Source organism: Hylobates moloch, unplaced genomic scaffold (genome assembly GCF_009828535.3).
Source record: "Hylobates moloch isolate HMO894 unplaced genomic scaffold, HMol_V3 SCAFFOLD_39, whole genome shotgun sequence".
Classification (NCBI taxonomy): domain Eukaryota; kingdom Metazoa; phylum Chordata; class Mammalia; order Primates; family Hylobatidae; genus Hylobates; species Hylobates moloch.
The window spans coordinates 497,080-518,610 of record NW_026652314.1 but is presented as its reverse complement, the minus strand read 5'-3'; the positions used below and the strand labels follow the sequence as shown (position 1 = coordinate 518,610).

Here is a 21,531-nt window from a genome sequence, read left to right as displayed (position 1 = left end):
GTTCAAGCCATCCTCCCACCATGGCCTCCCAAAGTGTTGGGATTACAGGCACGAGCCACTGTGCCCAGCCCTTTTCCAGTGTTTTGAACTGGAGATGGTCACATACCTGTAACACAGTGGAAGGGAATCCCTGTTAGCCTCAGATTTCCCTCGATGATTGGAATTTTTTATCAAAGGCATCCTTTCTTGGGGAAATCTACTGAAGATTGAAGAAACAAAAGTAGCTACTTCCCTCTTCCAGATGTCTTCTAAGTGGAGGAAAAAGGAGTTTTCTTTTTTACAGACAGTTAATAGCAAGCCTTACCAACTCTTGGTCAAAGTTCTGGCTCATTATATTTAAAAGTAGCTTTTGTTCATTTCCTACTTTACAGTTGATTAGATTTGATTTGTCTGTCTTAGGATTTGTGTGTAGCCAACCACCTTTTCCCAATAAAGGAAGAAAACTATACACATTTAAGTTGCATTTTGACTTTTTCCATGTCTATTTACATTGCCTTGGGGCCTCTTGCCTAAATCTTGGTATTTTTCTCCCTAGTTCTCAAAATTTTGGGAAAAATTGAGTTAAATTTTGTGTTTTTACGGTATCTAGGGGATTCTGTTAATGGCCTCTTAAGCTGGATATTATAAGTTTCCTTTGATACAGATTTTTTGCTCACGGTCTCATATCTTAAACTATCTTTTATTGTAGCCTGACTTACAATGTATGGCTTAGTGGTGGAGTCTTAATAAAATTTGCATTTTATAAGAGGCCAGTGATGTAGGAGAGGACAGCAGTTTCACATGTCGGAGAGCCTTATACATCTGTAGGGTTGGGAAGTAATTTCTTTGTAACGGCTCAGTCACTTTTTTCACTTCACCCATTCTTCACAGTGACTTAGTATTGCTGGTCCTTACTATCTTTTTTCTTGTTCTTGAAAATTAAAAGAAAACTTGAAAGAATCCAACCAATTTCAAATATACATACACACACACTTAGGCCTTTTAAACGTTGAGTTTTTCAAATACTCCCAGGATGTGTAAGCCTGGCTTTAATGTTTCCTGATTCTTTGGTCCTCAGTGAGTTATGATTGAGAGTAGCAGGGCTGAGGGTTGGTGATATGGCCAAGCAACTCATTTCCTCACTGCACTTCAGTTTCCTTCTCTGGGAGGAGAGCTTTGGACTAGTTGATTTGCTAAGTGTTTTTTTTTTTTTTTTTTGCGTTCTTTTTTTTTTTTTTTTTTTGAGACGGAGTCTCACTTTGTCACCCAGGCTGGAGTGCAGTGGCCCAATCTCGGCTCACTGTAAGCTCCACCTCCCGGGTTCATGCTATTCTCCTGCCTCAGCCTCCTGAGTAGCTGGGACTACAGGCACCTGCCACCACGCCTGGCTAATTTTTTTGTATTTTTAGTAGAGATGGGGTTTCACCGAGTTAGCCAGGATGGTCTCAATCTACTGACTTCGTGACCCGCCTGCCTCGGCATCCCAAAGTGCTGGGATTACAGGCGTGAGCCACCGCGCCCGGCCTTTTTTGCATTCTTATATTGGGAGATTCTCAGTCCTCCTGGTTGTTCATAAGTCTGTAAATCTGTAATCTAACTGGAAAACTCTAGGCTCAACACATCCATTCTCTGGGTTTGCTGTCTCCTATACTTGTAGAAGTGGACCTCATTGGTGGCCCTGGTTTAGGTTCTCAATTCCTGGGGGAGATATGGTAATTAGAATTTATTGGTGACTGTGGATCTTTCTTACCTGAAGGACTAGCTGTTCATAATCCTTCAAGCATGCTTCTACTTCTCTCCAGTTTGACTGTGTAAGTCCCCTCTGAGGGGTAAACTGTTGTGGACTTGGTCTAAGGGAGACTGCATACTCATGTGCTGGTCTCCCACTTACTGTAAACATCTTCCTTTCTTCCTTCCTGGTGATCACCTTATATTCCTTGGATTCTTAGCAAACGTTTATTGTACTATGCTCCGGGGAAGCAGAATTAGACCAGTGTCCAGAGTATATATACGAAGGTCTTTGTTTTAAAGAGCCTGAAGGATATTAGGCAATACTAACGGGCCTTTCTGTCTTACCAGAAGCACCCCTACCCGTCTGACTGATAGACTAATTGTGCATTCTTTAATTGATTTTTTTTTTTTAACCTAACAAAGAAACGTCTCCATTTGCCTGACTTTGGCTAAACTCTGGTACAAAGACGAACAAAAAGTCTTGGTGTACAAGGAGCCATCTACTGGGGAAATGCATATGAAAACATGCAGTGCTAGTAGAAGTTGAGTAATATTCATAAAAGTGCTCCACTGACCGTCCATGGAAGGCCTGAATTGTTGTTTTTTTCCCCCTAAGGTCTCTACCAATTCAGGTATAGGGTGACTGTTGTAGCTTTTAGGAAGGTTCTCAATCTGCAGATCAGCCACCTCCTTTCAGTAAGCTTTCACCATTACTTGACCTGTTCTCCCATGAAGAATAGTGATTTGACATTTGTCTTGTTGTAGCTGTTGTCTTTAGTATGACCTCATTCCCTATTAAGTGACACATAGGCAAATTGGTAATTGTTTTATTTACAGAGAAGCCCCAGGCACTTGCCTGTCAGTTTTTTTCTAGGTATTTCCTGCCCAGCAGCTATTACATGTTTCTTCCCTCTTCTCTGTAGGTAAGAAATGAGTGAGGTCCCTGCAATATCTTGTTTGATTTTCAAGTAAACTAAAACTGTTTGGGATAGTAGGACACCTGTAGGTTATGGCTCTTTCAAGCCTTCTGAGAACTCAAGGAGCAAAGGAACATCTACTGTATCTAATAATTATTAAAAACTACATCTTTAGCTGAACAGATTATTTAGTTATATGATAGATTTATTGTTGAAAAATAATTTCAGGGACTGTTTCCTTAAATGTATTCTAAAGACTTAAAATATCTAGTATAGTGGTTCTCAGAGTTTCTACCCAGTATCAGCATTACTTGAATTTGTTGAAATTCATATTTTTTAGGCCTCACCTGAGACGTACTGCATCAGGAACTCTGACTAGGGCCCAGAAATCTTTTTTCTGTGTATGTGGGGGAGGGGCAGATAGGGGCAGGGTTTCACTCTTATCACCTAGGCTGGAGTACAGTGGCAAAATCACAGCTCACTGCAACCTCAAACTCCTGGGTTCAAGTGATCCTTCCGCCTCGTCAGCCTCCTTAGTAACTAGGACTGTAGACATGCTCTACCAGGCCTGGCTCAATTTTAAAATTTTAACTTTAATTTTTGTAGAAAGGTGTCTTGTATTGCTCAGATTGGTCTTGAACTCCTGGACTCAAGTGAAACTCCTGCCTTGGCCTCACAAAGTGCTGAGATTACAGGCATGTACCATCTCACTTGGCCCAGAAATCTTTTTTAACAAGCCCTTTAAGTGGTTCTGATACATTCTAAAATTTTGGAAGCACTGATCCTTGTGCGTGTTATGGTTTCAATCTTGTCAATAATAGTAGTAAATTAAAAAAAAAATATATCCATTTTTATTTATTTTTGTTACTGGAGATAAAATAGGAACAGACATTATGTAGTCCAGGAAGGATCACAATTCAAGTTTAAACAGAGCTAGAATCTCTTTTAGCATGTCTAAAATATGCATGTTCTGCCCTTTGGATAGTAAAATTGAAATTGGTTTTGTCGAATTATTTATCTTGAAGGATTCTTTTAGAAAAAAATTACTTTGTTTTGCTTTTGATCGCAGAGAAAAGTGGAAACAAGAACCCTCAGAAGATGAACAGGAACAAGGCACCAGTGCAGAGAGTGAGCCAGAACAAAAAAAAGTAAAAGCCAGAAGACCTGTCCCCAGAAGGTGCACTGTTTGCTTAAGATCTACTTCTGGATGAGCTTAATCTGCCATAGATTGGGAAGGATAATGTCGTGCTGAAATGAGAGCTTTAATGAGATGTATTGTGTTTTGATTCTGGGTTTTAGATGTCTGTGGTTCACTTTCAGCCAGCCTAAATTGCAGGTCTTACTGCTTCTTTCTTCACAGACTAGCTATCATGGGGCAAACATGTCTTCTGCTTTTAGTAAAACTCCTTATATGTTTGGCCAGGGTGTAGTCTCTTTTTGGGAGAACAAATTGTTTTTTTTTTTTTTTTTTTTTAGACGGAGTCTCGCTCTGTCGCCCAGGCTGGAGTGCAGTGGCACAATCTCGGCTCACTGCAAGCTCCGCCTCCCGGGTTCACGCCATTCTCCTGCCTCAGCCTCTCCGAGTAGCTGGGACTACAGGCGCCCACCACCACGCCCGGCTAATTTTTTGTATTTTTAGTAGAGACGGGGTTTCACCTTGGTCTCGATCTCCTGACCTCGTGATTCACCCGCCTCGGCCTCCCAAAGTGCTGGGATTACAAGCGTGAGCCACCGCGCCCGGCCAGGGAGAACAAATTGTTTAAAACACTGTTTGCCTGGCTTAAAGCATACTTGAGTGGTTTATTACCTTGTTCATAAAATGTGTATAACGTTAAACAAGTAATCTGTAGAGAAGGAGGTAGGCTGAAATAGCAAATTATGCTAAGTTTTGATAAGACAGATGGCAGCCTAAGATAGTGATGACAGGAAAAGGGAGTCAGACGATAGGCAGGCCCCAGGGAAAATTACCTCCTTGTAGTATTGCTTAGAATGGACTCAGCAAACTATGCCCTTTGGGCCAAATTTCATCCACCACCTATTTTTATATGGCCTGTGAGCTAAGAATAGTTTTTCTAGATGAACATTTCTGATTTACAGTTTAAGGATAGAAAGCACTAAAATTGAACTCCAATTAAGTGAAATGTTATCCCCTCAAAAACAATTCTGTTCTCATTAGTAGATATATATTGCAGTAAATGTACTCGATTATTTCATTTTGAATTTTATAAAAAAATTTGTGAAAATTTATTTTCTTTCATTATGTAAGGACCTATATATTGGTCCCCATTTTGCTTCTTGGCTGGCAGAGCCTAAAATATTTACTCTCTGGCCATTTACAGAAAAAGTTTGCCAACCTCTGGCCTAGGACATTGTACTTACCCCCCAACCCCAGCAGGGGAATTTCTCAACTGAATTTTATCTTGTTTTATCTCAGTTTAAGCTCCAAGACTGAACTGGCAGGCCAGTTCTGTCTTTTAGAATTTTACTCATTATTTATTACATCGTTGATCATCTGTTGAGGTTTGGTTATGAGAAAGGTATGGGAGGTATGAGAGAAAGAGAAAATAAATGTGATCATGAGTTTCCATTTCTCTCCCTCTCTTAACTTCTTTCATCTTTTTATCACTGATGGAATATTTGGGGATTTCCTTATGTGAGCTTCTAGACTGTGGCTTTCAGTCCTGGCCAACTCCCTGGTCTGTCCAAGTTAATTCTGTGGTAGGGCACACAGTCTCTTAGGTAGTCTTCCATGTATATTTTATACACATACAATAAAAACTTATGTATAGTTACTTCTTGTGCTTTACTTTCTTCACACAGATAATAGCATCCTCTGCTTCTTGTTCTGTAGATTTCTTTATCCTGGAAATCCTTTCATATTAGTATACAAAAAACTCTTTTTCTTTTTTTTTTTTTTCTTTTTTTTTGAGACGGAGTCTCGCTCTGTCGCCCAGGCTGGAGTGCAGTGGCGCAATCTCGGCTCACTGCAAGCTCCGCCTCCCGGGTTCATGCCATTCTCCTGCCTCAGCCTCTCCGAGTAGCTGGGACTACAGGCGCCCGCCACCACGCCCGGCTAATTTTTTGTATTTTTAATAGAGATGGGGTTTCACCGTGGTCTCGATCTCCTGACCTCGTGATCTGCCCGCCTCGGCCTCCCAAAGTGCTGGGATTACAAGTGTGACCCACCGCGCCCGGCCTCTCTTTTTCTTTTTTTATGAGTACACGGTACTGTTTAGTTTCCAGTTGAAGAATATTTAGAGTTTTCTTAATGTTTTGTTATTGCAGATAATGCTATAGTGAATACTTTATTATGCCTGTTTAGGTGTATATCAGTAGGATTAATTCCTACAAGTAAAACTGTTAATTCCTACAAGTAAAATAGTTTGATAGCTATTTCCAATTTGCCCGCCAAAGAGATACTACCACGAACAGCATGCTGTGTATGTGTTTTTACATCAGGTAATCCTGATGAACATTTGTGAAACATTCACATTCTTTCCCATAAATGATTGAGGATTATCAGCATTAGAATGACCTTCCTGTTGAAAATCCAAATTTCTAGTGAATTAGAATTTCAGGGAGTAGGGCCCAAGAATATGCATGTTTAGCATTCCCCAAGTGAAATGTTACATTCTGATGTATGAACCACTGCTCTGGGAAATACTGTTATATAAAGTAGACACCAAATGATAGAGTGAAGACTTAGCCGTTTGTTTCTCTTCTCATTTTAGAACAGTGCCCAAACCTCGTGTTAAAAAGCAGCCGAAGACTCAGCGTGGAAAGAGAAAAAAGCAGGATTCTTCTGATGAGGATGATGATGATGATGAAGCTCCCAAAAGGCAGACTCGTCGAAGAGCGGCTAAAAATGTTAGGTAAGTTGTACCCCAGAAGTATTTGTGATAAAGTAGTTGGTTAGAGTTTGGTTCTCTTAAGTCTGGGGTTGTGCACTTAATAGATAAAAATAACAACCTATGTCGTGAAGTTGTTTTCAGAAATCTGGTTAGCTTTCTTGCAAAAAGAATGGTATTGAGCCAAGAGGAATATGAAAAGAGTAGCAATAGCTCATTTGAAGCCTTCATTCCTAAAAAACACCACAAGTTCATGTCCTGTCCAATGGTGACTTAGTGGCATTATCTTCATTTCATAACATTTTTTTTCATTAAAGATATTTGGATTATATTCCTACTTCTGAATTGCTCTTTGAATCACAGACATTTTTCTGAGGTTCAGCTTAATGTATTGCTGCTGGAATCTGATTTTATCAAGTACTAATAGGATATGAAGCATTAATAGGAATAATTATTAGTGAAATAGGCCAGGCGCAGTGGCTCATGCCTCTAATTCCAACACTTTGGGAGGCCGAGGCAGGCAGATTGCTTGAGCCCAGGAGTTTGAGACCAGCCTGGACAACAGGGTGAGACCCTGTCTCTACAAAAAATAAGAAAAAGTTAGCCGAGTGTGGTGGTGGCATGGACCTGCAGTCCCAGCTACTTGGGAGGCTGAGATGGGAGAATCCTGGGAGATGGAGTTTGCAGTGAGTTGAGATCGTGCCACTGCACTCCACCCTAGGCAAAAAAGCTAGATCCTGTCTCAAAAAGAAAAAGAAAAAAAAATAAAATGAAATAAAGGAACAGATACATGCAAACACTAGTAGTTTATAGAAATCAAGTTTTTATTTTTTTTAGATTTTACAGATTTCTTTTGTTCTTCTTAGAGATGGTGAAAATGAATCATAGAGACATTCATAATTTATTCAATGTATCCAGTTAATAATTCAAAAGCTAGCACTAGGCTTTGAGTATGCTAGTATATAGCCTAGCACTTTTTCTTACTGTAACTGTACTACATCCAAGATTGTTTTTCTTTTTGTGACTTAATCATTTGTTGTTAATATGTGATAGGAAGTTACATATATATATATATATATATTTTTTTTTTTTTTTTGAGACAGAGTCTTGCTCTGTTGCCCAGGCTAGAGTGCAGTGGTACGATCTCGGATCACTGCAACCTCTGCCTCCTGGATTCAAGTGATTCTCCTGCCTCAGCCTCCAGAGTAGCTGGGATTACAGGCGCCCGCCGTGCCGGCTAATTTTTGTATTTTTAGTAGATATGGGGTTCACCATGTTGGCCAGGCTGCTTTCTAACTCCTGACCTCGTGATTCACCTGCCTCAGCCTCCCAAAGTGCTGGGATTACAGGTGTGAGTCTCCGCGCCTAGCCAGTATTTTTCTTTTTTTAAACCAGGAAGTACTTGTGTTGAAGCTTCCAGCGGTTTGGGAATACTTAAATTTCATATTCTTGTTACTGGGAGACAACATACAGGGTTGACATTTTTAATTTTAGAAATATTGCTTCTCTTTTTGCCTGATGAAATAGTAGCAAATTTTTTCTTCCATTATGCTTTTTCTTTTTTTGTGGTAGTCTGTTTACATAATAATCTGATACTAAAAAATGAAAAAATAGAAGTGTCCTTATAGTTTTCTATATCTTGCTTATACAAATTAGTATAAATATAGCATTTTTATTTTCAAATTGAGTTAGACTCCCTACAGTTGTTTAGGAGCATGCATCAGCACTTTAGGAAAAAAAGGCAAGCTTTGAGCCTACTGCATGGCAGATCTGTAAAACAACATGTTTTTGGAAGCAAAAGGGTATGCTTTCTTATTCTAGTGACGGTTATGTGTGGCAGTTTGATTCTGAAGAGATCATTTCTCATTTATTCAGCATTATTCCTCTTGCAGTTACAAAGAAGATGATGACTTTGAGACTGACTCAGATGATCTCATTGAAATGACTGGAGAAGGAGTTGATGAACAGCAGGATAATAGTGAAACTATTGAAAAGGTCTTAGATTCAAGACTGGGAAAGAAAGGAGGTATGTGTATTTGGGGAGCAAATTACATTTTATATATGCTCAGTAAGGCTTAGATTTTAGGTATTTTAACTCTGATATGATGAATTTTAGTCTACTGCTGTTATTTGTTGTGATATGTAGAAGTCTTTCTGACCCAGTGTTTCAGAGCTGACAAAGGAATGTGTCCACTATGTCTTTCTTTAAGATTTTAAATTAAGCTAGTATAGATGAGTGTCAGTGTTTTATAAAGCAGTGATATAGCAGAGATACCTGCTAATTAACATCAAGCAAATCCACCTTTGGTTATTTGTTTCTTAATCTCCTTGTGAAAATATCAAACTGGTTAAATAAATATTTTGGTAATAGTGAAGATTTTTAAATATCTAATTTAGATGTCTCATAACTAAGTTGCATTAAAGTAAACTTTCCGTAAAGGAAATACCAAAATAATACTTAATGCTTTTTATTTTGGCTTTTTTTTTTTTTTTTTTTTTCCATTCTGGCTTCTATTGAGGTTAAGGAAGTTAACAGGGGACTTTGAGTAGGGGAGGTTGGAGGAGGATATTTTGGTGTTCTATCCTTAGTCTTGGAGAGAGGGATTTGTTTTCCGAGTTAGTAAGGGACCAAAACAAAAGGATGTTGCTGCTCTGTTTTTATTGTTTTTGAATGAGGGATTTCTTTGGTTTCACCTGCAAATTTAGGAATATGTAAAAATTGGGTTTACATTTTTAAAATATTCGAAATTTTTGATTGAGTCCATCGTGTGTTGTGAGTTTGTACTTATTTCAAGTTGGAGTATTTTGATGCTTCATCCACAAAGGGAGTCTTTAGAGAATTGCTTTCTTGGGAAGCTTTTTAAATATCTGGTGTAATATACTCTCTTTCAAGTGTACTTAATCCTTTTGCAGCCACTGGAGCTTCTACTACTGTATATGCGATTGAAGCTAATGGGGACCCTAGTGGTGACTTTGACACTGAGAAGGATGAAGGTGAAATCCAGTACCTCATCAAGTGGAAGGGTTGGTCTTACATCCACAGCACATGGGAGAGTGAAGAATCCTTACAGCAACAGAAAGTGAAGGGCCTAAAAAAACTAGAGAACTTCAAGAAAAAAGAGGATGAAATCAAACAATGGTATATTTTCCATCATGAATTAAAGAAATATATTTGCAGCCTGAGGGAAGGGAAAGTTTTAAAATAATGCATGGAGATCACAGCTGTCTAGAATCTCAGATTTTGCTTTGATCATCTAAACATGGAGCCATTTACAATTCTATTTTATAAGATTGTGACCATAAGATACTATATTTTTATATATGGCTACCAAGTTTTTGGAGTTAACTAGCTTATGGAGCATTATTCACACATTCTTTAGTTTTCACAATAAATGCATGAGATTTGTACTTTTACTACCCGTTTTATAGATGGGGAGAATACGGCACACAGCAATTCTGCAGGTGGACTCAGGATTTGAATTCTGTTGCCCTGAATCCAGAGCTCATTCTCTTAAGCACGTTGTTATTTTCCTGTAGTTAGGCTGGGCTGGCTTAGATGTGAAGAGTTAATATTCTGGAACTCTCTGGGTTATGATATACTTAAAACTAATTCTGGTTTTATACAATTTGCAGAAATGATGTGAAGGAAATGATTAGGTAACTACTGAAACTGTGATAGTCCTCATGTGTTTAGTTTACTTACAGCCTTGAATATCTGGGTGTTGCATATGGGAAATATGTGGAGCTATAGCACACAAAAACCTAAACTGGGTAATAATGGTATCAAGTTCAACCTGAAGACATACCTGTCTGTGTGGTGTGATCAGCCTATTTTTGTGTCTGGAATGTGCACAGATTTTTGTGTCTGGAATGTGGACAGTAATTCTGGTTTTACTACTGTGCAGAATGTGCTACTTTAGGAAATTATATGTTTTTTCTTTGACTCAAAACTGAAAATATGTACCCCTTAGATGGTGAGGTAGGCTTGTAAAGCAGTTAGAAATTTGAAATCCTCTGAAATATAGTAATTCTAATATTAAGTTGCTGCTGTTGTCATCTGAAGGGTTTTGGTAATAAGAATAACTAGTTTTCCAAAAGTCATGTTTAATCAATCCTAAAACCCATACATATATGAGAAAAAGCATACAGTTTTATTATCCTGATTTGTTTAGATTTATGAATTTGTCACATGAATCTATCACATAAAATAGTTATTTTTGGATCTCTTTTTAGACAGGACACATCAGAGGCAGGTAACTGGTATATCCTTCTATGAGTGTAAGGTTTTCAGTGTTCTCTAAAAGTGTTTTTTTGTTTGTTTGTTTTTGTTTTGTTTTGTTTTGTAAAATCTCTGGCCTAATTACTAGTAAAGATTACTCAAGGGGCAGATGGGAATAAAAAATAGTTTTTCTTTTCCACTTTTGACTTTTGCTTTGATGTATGTGGATCCCCAAACTTTAGTTTATGTGTGCTTTTTCTGTCTGTCTGCCATTCAGGTTAGGGAAAGTTTCTCCTGAAGATGTAGAATATTTCAATTGCCAACAGGAGCTGGCTTCAGAGTTGAATAAACAGTATCAGATAGTAGAAAGAGTAATAGGTAAGTACATGGTAACTCACTTCAGCCATATTTGAACTCGAGGAATAGTGGCTTTTGCTTTTGGAAGTGATGTAAATTTTAAAAATGCACTTCGGAGACTAGACAGGTCCTAGATTTATTTTAAAGGAAAAGCTAAGAAGATTTGCTGGTAAATTTGGATGTGGGGAATGAAAGAAAGAGGTGTTAAGTATGACGTCAAGATTTTTGGCCTAAACATATACAAGTATAGAGGTACCATTTACTGAAGTGGAAAGATGAAGGGAAGAGCTGATCGTTGGAGTGGAAACCAAGAGCTTAGTTTGATATTTGTAAGTTTGATTTACTTCTTAGTCATATAAGTGGAGAATATAGTGAAGGCTGGAGCATATGTGAACCTGGAGCTTAGAACCCTTAGTCTGAGCTGGAGATTTAAATTTGGAAATTTATCAGTATTTAGATAGTATTTAAAGGCTAAGATTGAACAGGATCATCAGAAATAGAGTATCACATGGTAAGAAGAAGTAGTCCGAGAGCATTTCAGCTTTTGGAAGTCAGAAAGAAGCTAGCAAAGGAGACTGAGAAAGAACAGTCAGTGAGACAGGAGGAGAGCTGAGAGAGAGTGGTGCACTGGAAGCGAAGTGAATTCACATAGTCAGGAGAGAGGAAATGCTGTCAGTCAAGGACGATTAGGACTGAAACTTGATCTGTGAATTTGGCACTGGTGAAACGCATCCATGGAGTGGTGGGGGTGCGGCCTGATTAGGGTAGGTTCAAGAAAAAATGAGAGGGGATAGCAAGTATAAACAACTCGTTGGGGGAGTTTTCTTACAAAGGGGAACAGAGAAGTGGAGTGTCAGCCTGAGAGAGAGATGAGAAAAAGAATTTTTTTCTTCTTCTTTTTTTTTTTTTTTTTTTTTGAGATGGAGTCTTGCTCTGTTGCCCAGGCTGGGGTGCAGTGGCGTGATCTTGGCTCACTGCAACTTCTGCCTCCCGGGTTCAAGTGATTCTCCTGCCTCGGCCTCCCCAGTAGCTGGGATTACAGGCACCCCCAACCCCCACCATGCCCGGCTAATTTCTATATTTTTAGTAGAGACAGAGTTTCACCATGTTGGCCAGGCTGGTCTTGAACTCCTGGCCTCAAGTAATCTGCCTGCCTTGGCCTCCCAAAGTGCTGGGATTACAGGCGTGAGCCACTGTACCCGATCTTTTTTTTTTTTTTTTTTAAGGTGTGAGGTAGTAGACTATATTTGCATTCTTATTCATAGAACCTAAAATCTTTCATTCTTCATTGTGTTTATAACTCTTCTGTCTTATTTTGTATTTGTTTAGCTGTGAAGACAAGTAAATCTACATTGGGTCAAACAGATTTTCCAGGTAAGCAAGAAATTTTATTTATAAATGTTGTTCAACATTTCAGAACAGTGTATGTTTTGCAGATTATTTTGTTTTGCCACATGATGTTTTATTGATTATGCATAAAACAGAATGTCATTTTTCACTTTTAATTGACAGTTGCTAATCTATAAACTTTTTTTATATGAAATAGCTCATAGTCGGAAGCCAGCACCCTCAAATGAGCCTGAATATCTATGTAAATGGATGGGACTCCCCTATTCAGAGTGTAGCTGGGAAGATGAAGCCCTCATTGGAAAGAAATTCCAGAATTGCATTGACAGCTTCCACAGTAGGAACAACTCAAAAACCATCCCAACAAGAGAATGCAAGGTATGGTGATGGTTGGCTTTTGTTTTTTCAGGGAGAAGATATACTGATAAAGAGGATTGGTCACATATGTGCTGAGAAAATATTACAAAATGAAATGATGATTGCCATTTTGAAGTGAAAGAAGGTGATTTAAATGTGACATTAAAGCAAAAGGAGAGAATGAATTATTTCATGGCTTTGCTGACTTCTTTAATCTTGCAATTTACATAATTAGAAATAGAGATGTTTTAGAGAATACTTGAAAGGATTTAGGCACTTTTATTTTATTGTATTATTTTATTTTGAGACAGAGTTTCGCTCTGTCGCCCAGGCTGGAGTGCAGTGGCGCCATCTTGGCTAACTGCAACCTCTGCCTCCTGGGTTCAAGTGATTCTCTTGCCTCAGCCTCCTAAGCAGCTGGGATTACAGGCACGCACCGCCACTTCCAGCTGATTTTTTGTATTTTTAGCAGAGATGGGGTTTCACCATGTTGGTCAGGCTGGTCTCAAACTCCTGACCTCAAATGATCCACCCACCTTGGCCTCCCAAAGTGCTGGGATTACAGGCGTGAGCCACCATGCCCAGCTGCATTTAGGCACTTTAAACGAGAAGTGAAGCCAGTTGCAGTGGCTCACACCTGTGGTTCCAGCTACTTGGGAGGCTGAGGCGGCAGGATTGCTTGAGCACAGGAGTTTGAGGCCAACCTGGGCAAGATTGTGATACCCGTTCTCTAAAAAAATAAAAATAAAACAGAGCGGGAAGTGATAGAAAAGGCGAGTGTCTTTGAATTCTAAGTTAGAAATTAAATATATAGGCTTATTTGCTAGATTGGCTGAATAAATCCTTTCCTTGGAATTTATTCCATCAGGAAAGTGATGTCTTGGGTCCTCAGTAATGAAATATCAGACAAGTAGTATGTCTCTGAGAAGTTGACATTCATGTTAATGGCACTAGAATTCTATCTGTGAAAACCAGTATTTAATTTCCAAAGAGTGTGATAGGGAAAATGTGGTCAGAGAAGCACCGATGTAGAAGTCTCTGAGCTCCAGTGGTCATTGAATGGGTTTTAAGAGGAAGTTGTGGTTGTTGAACTGCCTCTGGCCCTTGTATAATGGATTGGTAGTGCTGGCTATACAGACAAGAGGGGGCCCAGGGTATTGCCCTCCTATGAAAGATATCAAGAGAAAGATTCTTATAGTTCAGTAGGAGAACTGCTAGACCCCAGGGGTGAGGAGAAGAGGAATGATGTTGACAAGTACATCAAGGTCAAAGTGTGTGTGTCTTGGTTACCTCGAAGAGTATTTTGACTTTATCTTCTAGGTATTCGTACTACTGAGTACAGTGGCAGTATGAAATAGTTTTATTTAGAGAGCTTCATGTAATAGCAGTATATGGGAAACTCTGGAGTAAGTAATTATTAAAGCCGGAAGGTCCAGCCAGTAAGATGTCATTGAAGTCCATGAATGAAGAAGTAGTGTGAGGACAAGGGAAGTAACAGTGGCATGGAAGGAGTGGATGGGAGAACAGTTATCGGGTAGGTTTGGTAGGAGTGGATGGATGGCTGGGTTTCGGAGTTGAGAGTAAGCAGTCGGATTCCATTCACTGCCAGCCACCCTCATAGAGAGCTGAATACATCAATAACCTTATCAAATATTCCTATTAGGATGATACTTCTCATAATGTGCCCTGTAGAGCACTAATCTTCAGAGAAACGTCCCCTGAAAAAAGACTTTTGGCCATGTAACGTTGGGAAACATCCCTGAATAATTTTCTCCTGTAAATTCACGCTATGGATACACATTTCAGACTTTGAAAAGTCATGAGTAAAGAAATTGTATAACTTTTTGATTGATTGTTTCCTAAACTGATTTGGCCACAGAATCCACATTTTATGCAAACCATAGAGACTGACCTCACTAGAATGCTATCCTTTAAGCCTCTGGGGGTGAAAACAACCTTCCCTTCAGAAGCTTGTTGTTTCTGAAGGGAAAACCAAATTCACACAATTAAAGGGTTTAAGGTAGATGGGCTGCATTTCTGAATTTACAAATCCTGTTATGGTGAAGATCAACTGTATTTAGCATATGACAGCTGGAGGCAATGTTTTGTACTCTTTAGAATAAGATAACATGAAGATAATTGTTTCTGAAAATAGGAGACTCTCACTGCCATATAATAGACAAGACATAAAGTGCTATTTAATGATGTTCATAGACTTATTTCAGGAAAGGGGCAAGTTAACTAAAAATATTTTATTTGAGGATGAACTAACTCTGGCTTATGGAATATAAACCATGAAGAAAGGGGTGATGGAGTGCGGTGGTGATTCACACATGAAATTTAAGTTTTTGGCCAGGCGTGGTGGCTCACGCCTGTAATCCCAGCACCCTGGGAGACCGAGGTGGGCAGATCACGAGATCAGGAGATCGAGACCATCCTGGCTAGCACGGTGAAACCCCGTCTCTACTAAAAATTCAAAAATAGCCGGGCGTGGGTGGTGGCGGGCGCCTGTATGTAGTCCCAGCTACTTGGGTGGTGGAGGCAGGAGAATGGTGTGAACCCGGGAGGCGGAGCTTGCAGTGAGCCAAGATTGGGCCACTGCACTCCAGCCTGGGTGACAGAGCAAGACTCTGTCTCAAAAAAAAAAAAAAAAAAAGAAATTTAAGTTTTTATGCTTTGATGCCGAATGTGTGAATCGTGGCTAGCGTTTAAGATAGTAGCAGTAAGAAAATTTTCTCAGACTTGGGCTTTTGTTTTTCAGGCCCTGAAGCAGAGACCACGATTTGTAGCTTTAAAGAAACAACCTGCATATTTAGGAGGGGAGAATCTGGAACTTCGAGATTATCAGCTAGAAGGTCTAAACTGGCTTGCTCATTCCTGGTGCAAGTAGGTAGAAAAATATGAGTGCAATTTTCCTGACTGTTTCTGGCTTCTTTATTGTTAGATGTCAAGAATTTTTCTTTCTTTTTTCACACCCTTGTATCTCAACCAAGAAATCTTTATACTGCATATTACAGAAATAAAAGATGATTGAGAGAAATCCTTCCTGAGAGTTTTTATATATGTGTAATACCATTTTATTCTGATCTAAAGAATACTTTGTTATTTCATTATTTGGTGGGTAATTTGTCATAGCCAGAAACCTATATCATCATATGTTACTCATGAGTGTAAATAGCAAGTTAAGTCACCCAAATCTTTAATGTGGAAGGAGTTACTCAGAAGAAAGAAGAAAATGTCTTTTTCACATGTATTTTCTTTCTAGGCCAGGGAAGCCTTTAAATTCATTTCCTACAGTAGTGCAGTAGAGAATGTGATTCCCCTCCCTTCACTCCACTCCCTACCTATATAGGCTGTAGGATTATCCTGTTCAGAGGAAGATTGATCCTGTGAAAGTATCCTTTTTATAATAAGACCACATTAATCTTGGGGGGAGGGTGAAAAAAAAGATGAGACAATGATAGCACTGGAAGTTTAAAGGTACTTTTGGGAAGTACTTATAAATTTCCTTCACCGATTTCAAGTAGTTCCTAATTACTAAGTGCTAGGTGTTAGAAACAAATGCTTGTCCCTTGGTACTGAAAAGAAGAACTAGTGCTCAAGGAGTTTTCTCAGCAAGGCAATTTTACTTTCTGCAGAAAGGGTGCTTCTTGGAAGCCTAATTGTCATGAGAGCACACCAAACAACGAAAAGCAGAGGTTTTTATCCCTGACTTATCGGGTCCTTACTGCTGTGTCCTGTCTCCATTGGCTGGAGCTGGACTGCACAATCTAGACTGTTTCCGATTGGCTAAAAACTTAAAACTTTCCTAAATAGATAAACGCGCAATGGAAAACAAAGGAAGGGGGTTGTTTACGGGAAACTAGGAGAATAATAACATTTCCAAATAAGGAAGGGGCGCGGGCTGTAAGCCGGGAAATGCCTGGGCATGTTCGGACATGTCTGAGTGGGTTATAGTCCAGAACAAATAACCTGTTTAAAGTACAAGGACATAGAATATACTTATTCCCTTCCTATATTTAACAGCCACATAGGGCTTAACAAAGAGTTATTAGCAAAAAGCAAGGGAGCTTGAAGGAAGTTAATTTCTAAAAGAAACTATTATTTCTAACACTTATTATTTATTCTTTAACAAAAAGGGAAACTTTGAAGAGGAACTTTTTACTTTTCACATAGGGATCCATTAGTCCTTGAGAATTTAACAGTGAACCAATATAGATGTATTTTGCCATCCTTACAGAACATGCGGTGTAAGAAGTACCTTTAATGCCTACCTACACACTTCTTTCTCGAAGTACCCAATTAAGTGCAAACTCTTAATGTCTTTAGTGTTTTATAGTAAAGCAAAAAAATCCTTATTTAGAATTAGAAGTACAGGCCTATGCAACATGGCAAAACCCCATCTTTACCAAAAAATACAAAAATTAGCTGGACATGGTGGCACACTTATGTAGTCTCAGCTACTTGGGGGCCGAAGTGGGAGGATTGCTTGAGCCCAGGAGGCCAAGGTTGCAGTGAACCATTTTCGCACCGTTGCACTCCAGCCTGCCAGCCTGGGTGACAAAGCGAGACTTTACCTTAAAAAAAAAAAAAAAAGGACAGCTTACAAAATATTTTTTCCCCTCAATGCTGAAAGGAAGGTTTCTAGTCATAGAGATGCATTTACAGTGACTTTTTCCCAAGTGAACCATCTCCTACTTTTTATCTGATAAAATCTAATACAATATTTAATACTCAGTTATGAAAATTAGGTGTCTTGAGAAGATTGTTTGAGAATGTGGGTTTGATATAATGATTCTGAATTGCTTAAAAATGATTTTTGCTTTTAGAGGATAGTGGGACCTAATTCATCTAAATGACAGTTATAAAGTTAGATGAACTTTAATTGCGATCTAATCCTCTCATATTATAGTTGAGGGCTCTTAGGAGCAAAGGTGCCATGTACCCATCCAGAGTTGCGTGGTGTTTTGTGTACAGTCCTTGGCCAGCATTTTTTAAACTTTTTATTTTTTAGTTTTTTTGAGACTGAGTTTTGCTCTGTTGCCCAGGCTGGAGCGCAGTGGCATGATCTTGGCTCACTGCAACCTCCGATTCCCAGGTTCACGCAATTCGCCTGCCTCAGGCTCTTGAGTAGCTGGGATTACAGGCACGCACCACCATGCCTGGCTAATTTTTGTATTTTTAGTAGAGATGGGGTTTCACCATGTCGGCCAAGCTGGTCTTGAACTCCTGACCTCAAGTGATCTGCCCGCCTTGGCCTCCTGAAGTGCTGGGATTACAGCCATGAGCCACCGTGCCTGGCCAGCATTTTTTTACTTTAAACCAAAGGAATAAAAATGAATTGAAAAGGGCTCAAGCACCTGTTAAGCCCTGGTCACAGGAATGTTACGTTACATAATGTGCTATTTTGGTCTGGTTCCAGAAAAACAGGTGAATCAATTCAAACCTGCTGTAGTCTGTATATGTAGACAATGGCATTTTATAGGGGCAGGAAATATTGGAGAAACTTAACTGTGCTTCCTCCTCAATAGTATTGAAAAGTGAGGGAAATGAGAAGGCAATTATTCAAAGGAATATACCACATCTAAACTGTATAGGAAATTAGGTGTACCTGAGATGAATAGGGGTATGGCATCATCATTCTCCCTTCCCCAAGTGTGATCTTCTTTGTTTCTGTATTTTACCCTTCAAACTAGCTATTTTGCACAACACAGAAGGTATTTTTAGAAATTATGTCTTTTTGGTGAATTAAATGTCTTGTTTTTCGAATCAGTTAGGTTGCCTTTAACTCGTAAATTACTTTTAGTTCTTTCTGATTTGCTGATTAAGCATGTATTTTATATACGTGCAAACTTTCAGTGTCCTTATTTTCAAGAACCTTTTTATAATGTTTGCAATCTGACGTCTTACATGTAATCCTAATTTCCTGCCAAATGACTGTGTTCTGTTTCCCAAATATATCTTCCTAACTCTGACTGTGTCTTCAATTTTAAATTTTTTGCTTAGATATTCTTTTTCCATTAATATCCTGTTGAAATCTAGCCCATTTTATAGAGTAGTGTTTCTCAAACTGTGTTTTAAGGTAGTGGTTCCCAACCTTTTTGGCACTAGGGACCAGTTTCATGGAAGACAATTTTTCCACAGGCTGGGGAGGAGGGAGGGGGATGGTTTCGGGATGATTCAAGCACATTACATTTATTGTGCACTTCATTTCTATTATTATTGCATTATACTATATAATGTAGAATCAGTGGGAGCCCTGAGTTTGTTTTCCTGCAACTGGACGGTCCCATCTGTGAGTGATGGGAGACAGTGACAGATCACCAGGCATTAGATTCTCATAAGGAGTGTGCAACGTAGATCCCTCACATGTGTAGTTCATAGTGGGGTTCATGCTCCTATGAGAATCTAATGCCATTGCTGATCTGACAGGAGGCGGAGCTCAGGCACTAATGCCAGCAATGGGGAGCGGCTGAAAATACAGATGAAGCTTCCCTCTTCACTCACCCGCTGCTCACTTTCTGCTGTGCGGCTGGGTTCCCGAGTGGGGAATCCTGGTCTGGTCTAAGGAATACCTGAGTCAGAATCTCCAAAGGTGTTTGTCAGCCCTTTTCCATATATTATTTAGTAGATCTAGGGTGGGGTCCACAAGTATGATCTGTAGCCTACCCCTGCTTTAGACCAATGTGTATTTAAAAGAAGCCCCATGCACCTATACATGTAGGTCTAGGAAATAGTGTCTGTGGCATTAAACAACCCAGTGGCCTGCAGTGGAATGGGGTGGGCCAGCCATAGGGTTCACCAGCAGTGCTGATAGCTTTCTCTATTAATGGAGTCTAAGGTTACATGCTTGTCTTCACTTTTTACAAAGCCTGTCTTCTCTGTGATAAAAGATAGCCTATGGAAGGTGATGTGAAAAGCCTAAAGGTAAAGAGTCTGACAAGGCTGTCATAGTAATCCAAGTCTAGATAGGTCACTTGTTACTCTGCTTTTTATGGTTTCTACTTTCTTCCTTATGTCGAAAGCTGAAGTAATTGCAGATGAGAAGAAATACATTTGAGGCTTATGAATGACACCTTGCTCGGCTGTTATTGTGAAGCATTGGTGTCATTGCTATTTATGCACATTCTGTGTTTTGGTGAACTAATGATTTTTTTGTTTTTATTTATTTTTTCTTTCTGCAGAAATAATAGTGTAATCCTTGCTGATGAAATGGGCCTAGGAAAGACCATCCAGACCATATCATTCCTCTCCTACCTGTTCCACCAACACCAGCTGTATGGCCCCTTTCTTATAGTCGTCCCTTTATCCACCCTCACCTCATGGCAGAGAGAGTTTGAAATCTGGGCACCAGAGATTAACGTAGTGGTTTACATAGGTGACCTGATGAGCAGAAATACGGTGTGTAAACAAAAAGAGCTGGGATAGAATCTGTGTTATAAATGTAATTTGGAAATTGACTTAAAGCCTTTAGTAGATCATTAGTAAAATTTTTGGTTATTATTCTGATACTGTGCTATGTTCTCAATATTAGGAGGTTTATTGGTCACAAAAGTGCAACTCAGATGTTCTTTAACAAATATGCTTACTAGTTAAAAAGCAACAGCAGTATGTGCGTGGGAATCTCTTTTAGCTGGGTTGCAATATTAAATTTTTCTTCTCTCTGCCCTTTTTACTTCTAAGACTGCTTTATATGAGATAATATGGAGTTAATACTTTGTGTAATATTAATATTAGTTTTGCTATCTCAATAGACATATTACTGAAAATCATTCTTCGAATTTGTTTCTTAATTTCTTAAACAGTGAGGTTGCATAACTTATAAAAAAGGAATAAAAGTAAAGGAAAACAAGCTATTTTAGGGCTATAGAAATAAGAATTATCCTAACCTGTTACCAAACTTTATTTGGGCATCATGAATTTAGAACACAGTGACTTAAGTTTATCTTTGTTTAGCAGATCTTTTCTTTATAGTAACTTTTTTTTAAGGCACCTACTGTGTGCTAGATGTTGCGCTGGGTGCTTTATGTATAATACCTGTAATCTTCATGATAGTCTCCAAAGTTGATGGCATTCTTTCCTACTACTGTTGAAGAATTGACTCAGAGAGTCTTAACACGTGACCCTAGCAAGCAAGAATGTGGCAGAGCTTGGATTCGGACACAGGTGTATCTATCTAGTCCAGAGCTTTGCTCTTATATAAACTATTTCTGGGAAATTGCTTGTAATAAGAGCAAGCCATCAGCAATGTTTAAACATTTGAGTTGCGTGTTGTAATCATATATTTTCATGCAAATTCAAATTTATTTTTAGTAAATACTCATTAAAATTGTGTAACTTAAACACTGGCTGATTTCATTGGCCTAATTTTGAGTTTCTAAGAGTACAGTTTTAGCTTTGTTAAATCATTTGTTAACCATTAAAGAAGAAAAAAGAGACATTTATGGGTTTACAAGTAAATAGCTTAAAGTACTACATTCCAAAAATGATTGCAGACAAAGAAAATGAACTCTAAAAAATTGTAGTCAGAGAAATTTTCTTTGCTATCTCCAGTTCTTCTTTTCTTTGTTCTTTTTACCCCTACTTGGTGGCGATCACCTGCAGGCACTTACTGTCTCGTTCTCCAGTTCCTAACTTGATAGCCAAACTGCAAGAGCTTTGTCATGAGTCTTCGTGCTTGCTGAGTGTCCAGTTATACTTCAGTATGAATGTGCTCATCTTTGTGTTCTTTTACATTGACATTATCATGCGTATTGCATTACATTTTCATCTTATA

The 21,531-nt window shown here is 38.9% G+C and overlaps 1 protein-coding gene across 8 annotated transcripts in view; it reads left to right on the top strand.

The window, feature by feature from the left end:
• LOC116463509 (chromodomain-helicase-DNA-binding protein 2) overlaps positions 1–21,531 on the top strand; it is a 143,824-nt gene that overhangs the window by 50,531 nt on the left and 71,762 nt on the right. For 7 of the 8 annotated variants that reach the window (XM_058434679.1, XM_032146640.2, XM_058434680.1 and 4 more), the window contains 9 exons: positions 3,697–3,804; positions 6,359–6,499; positions 8,368–8,501; positions 9,389–9,614; positions 10,972–11,072; positions 12,381–12,425; positions 12,598–12,776; positions 15,517–15,641; positions 19,940–20,156. In XM_058434679.1, coding sequence (XP_058290662.1) covers positions 3,697–3,804; positions 6,359–6,499; positions 8,368–8,501; positions 9,389–9,614; positions 10,972–11,072; positions 12,381–12,425; positions 12,598–12,776; positions 15,517–15,641; positions 19,940–20,156 — 1,276 coding nt within the window. Of the gene's footprint in view, positions 1–3,696; positions 3,805–6,358; positions 6,500–8,367; positions 8,502–9,388; positions 9,615–10,971; positions 11,073–12,380; positions 12,426–12,597; positions 12,777–15,516; positions 18,556–19,939; positions 20,157–21,531 lie in introns of those variants that run through there. The other variant, XM_058434684.1, reaches the window with a different exon arrangement.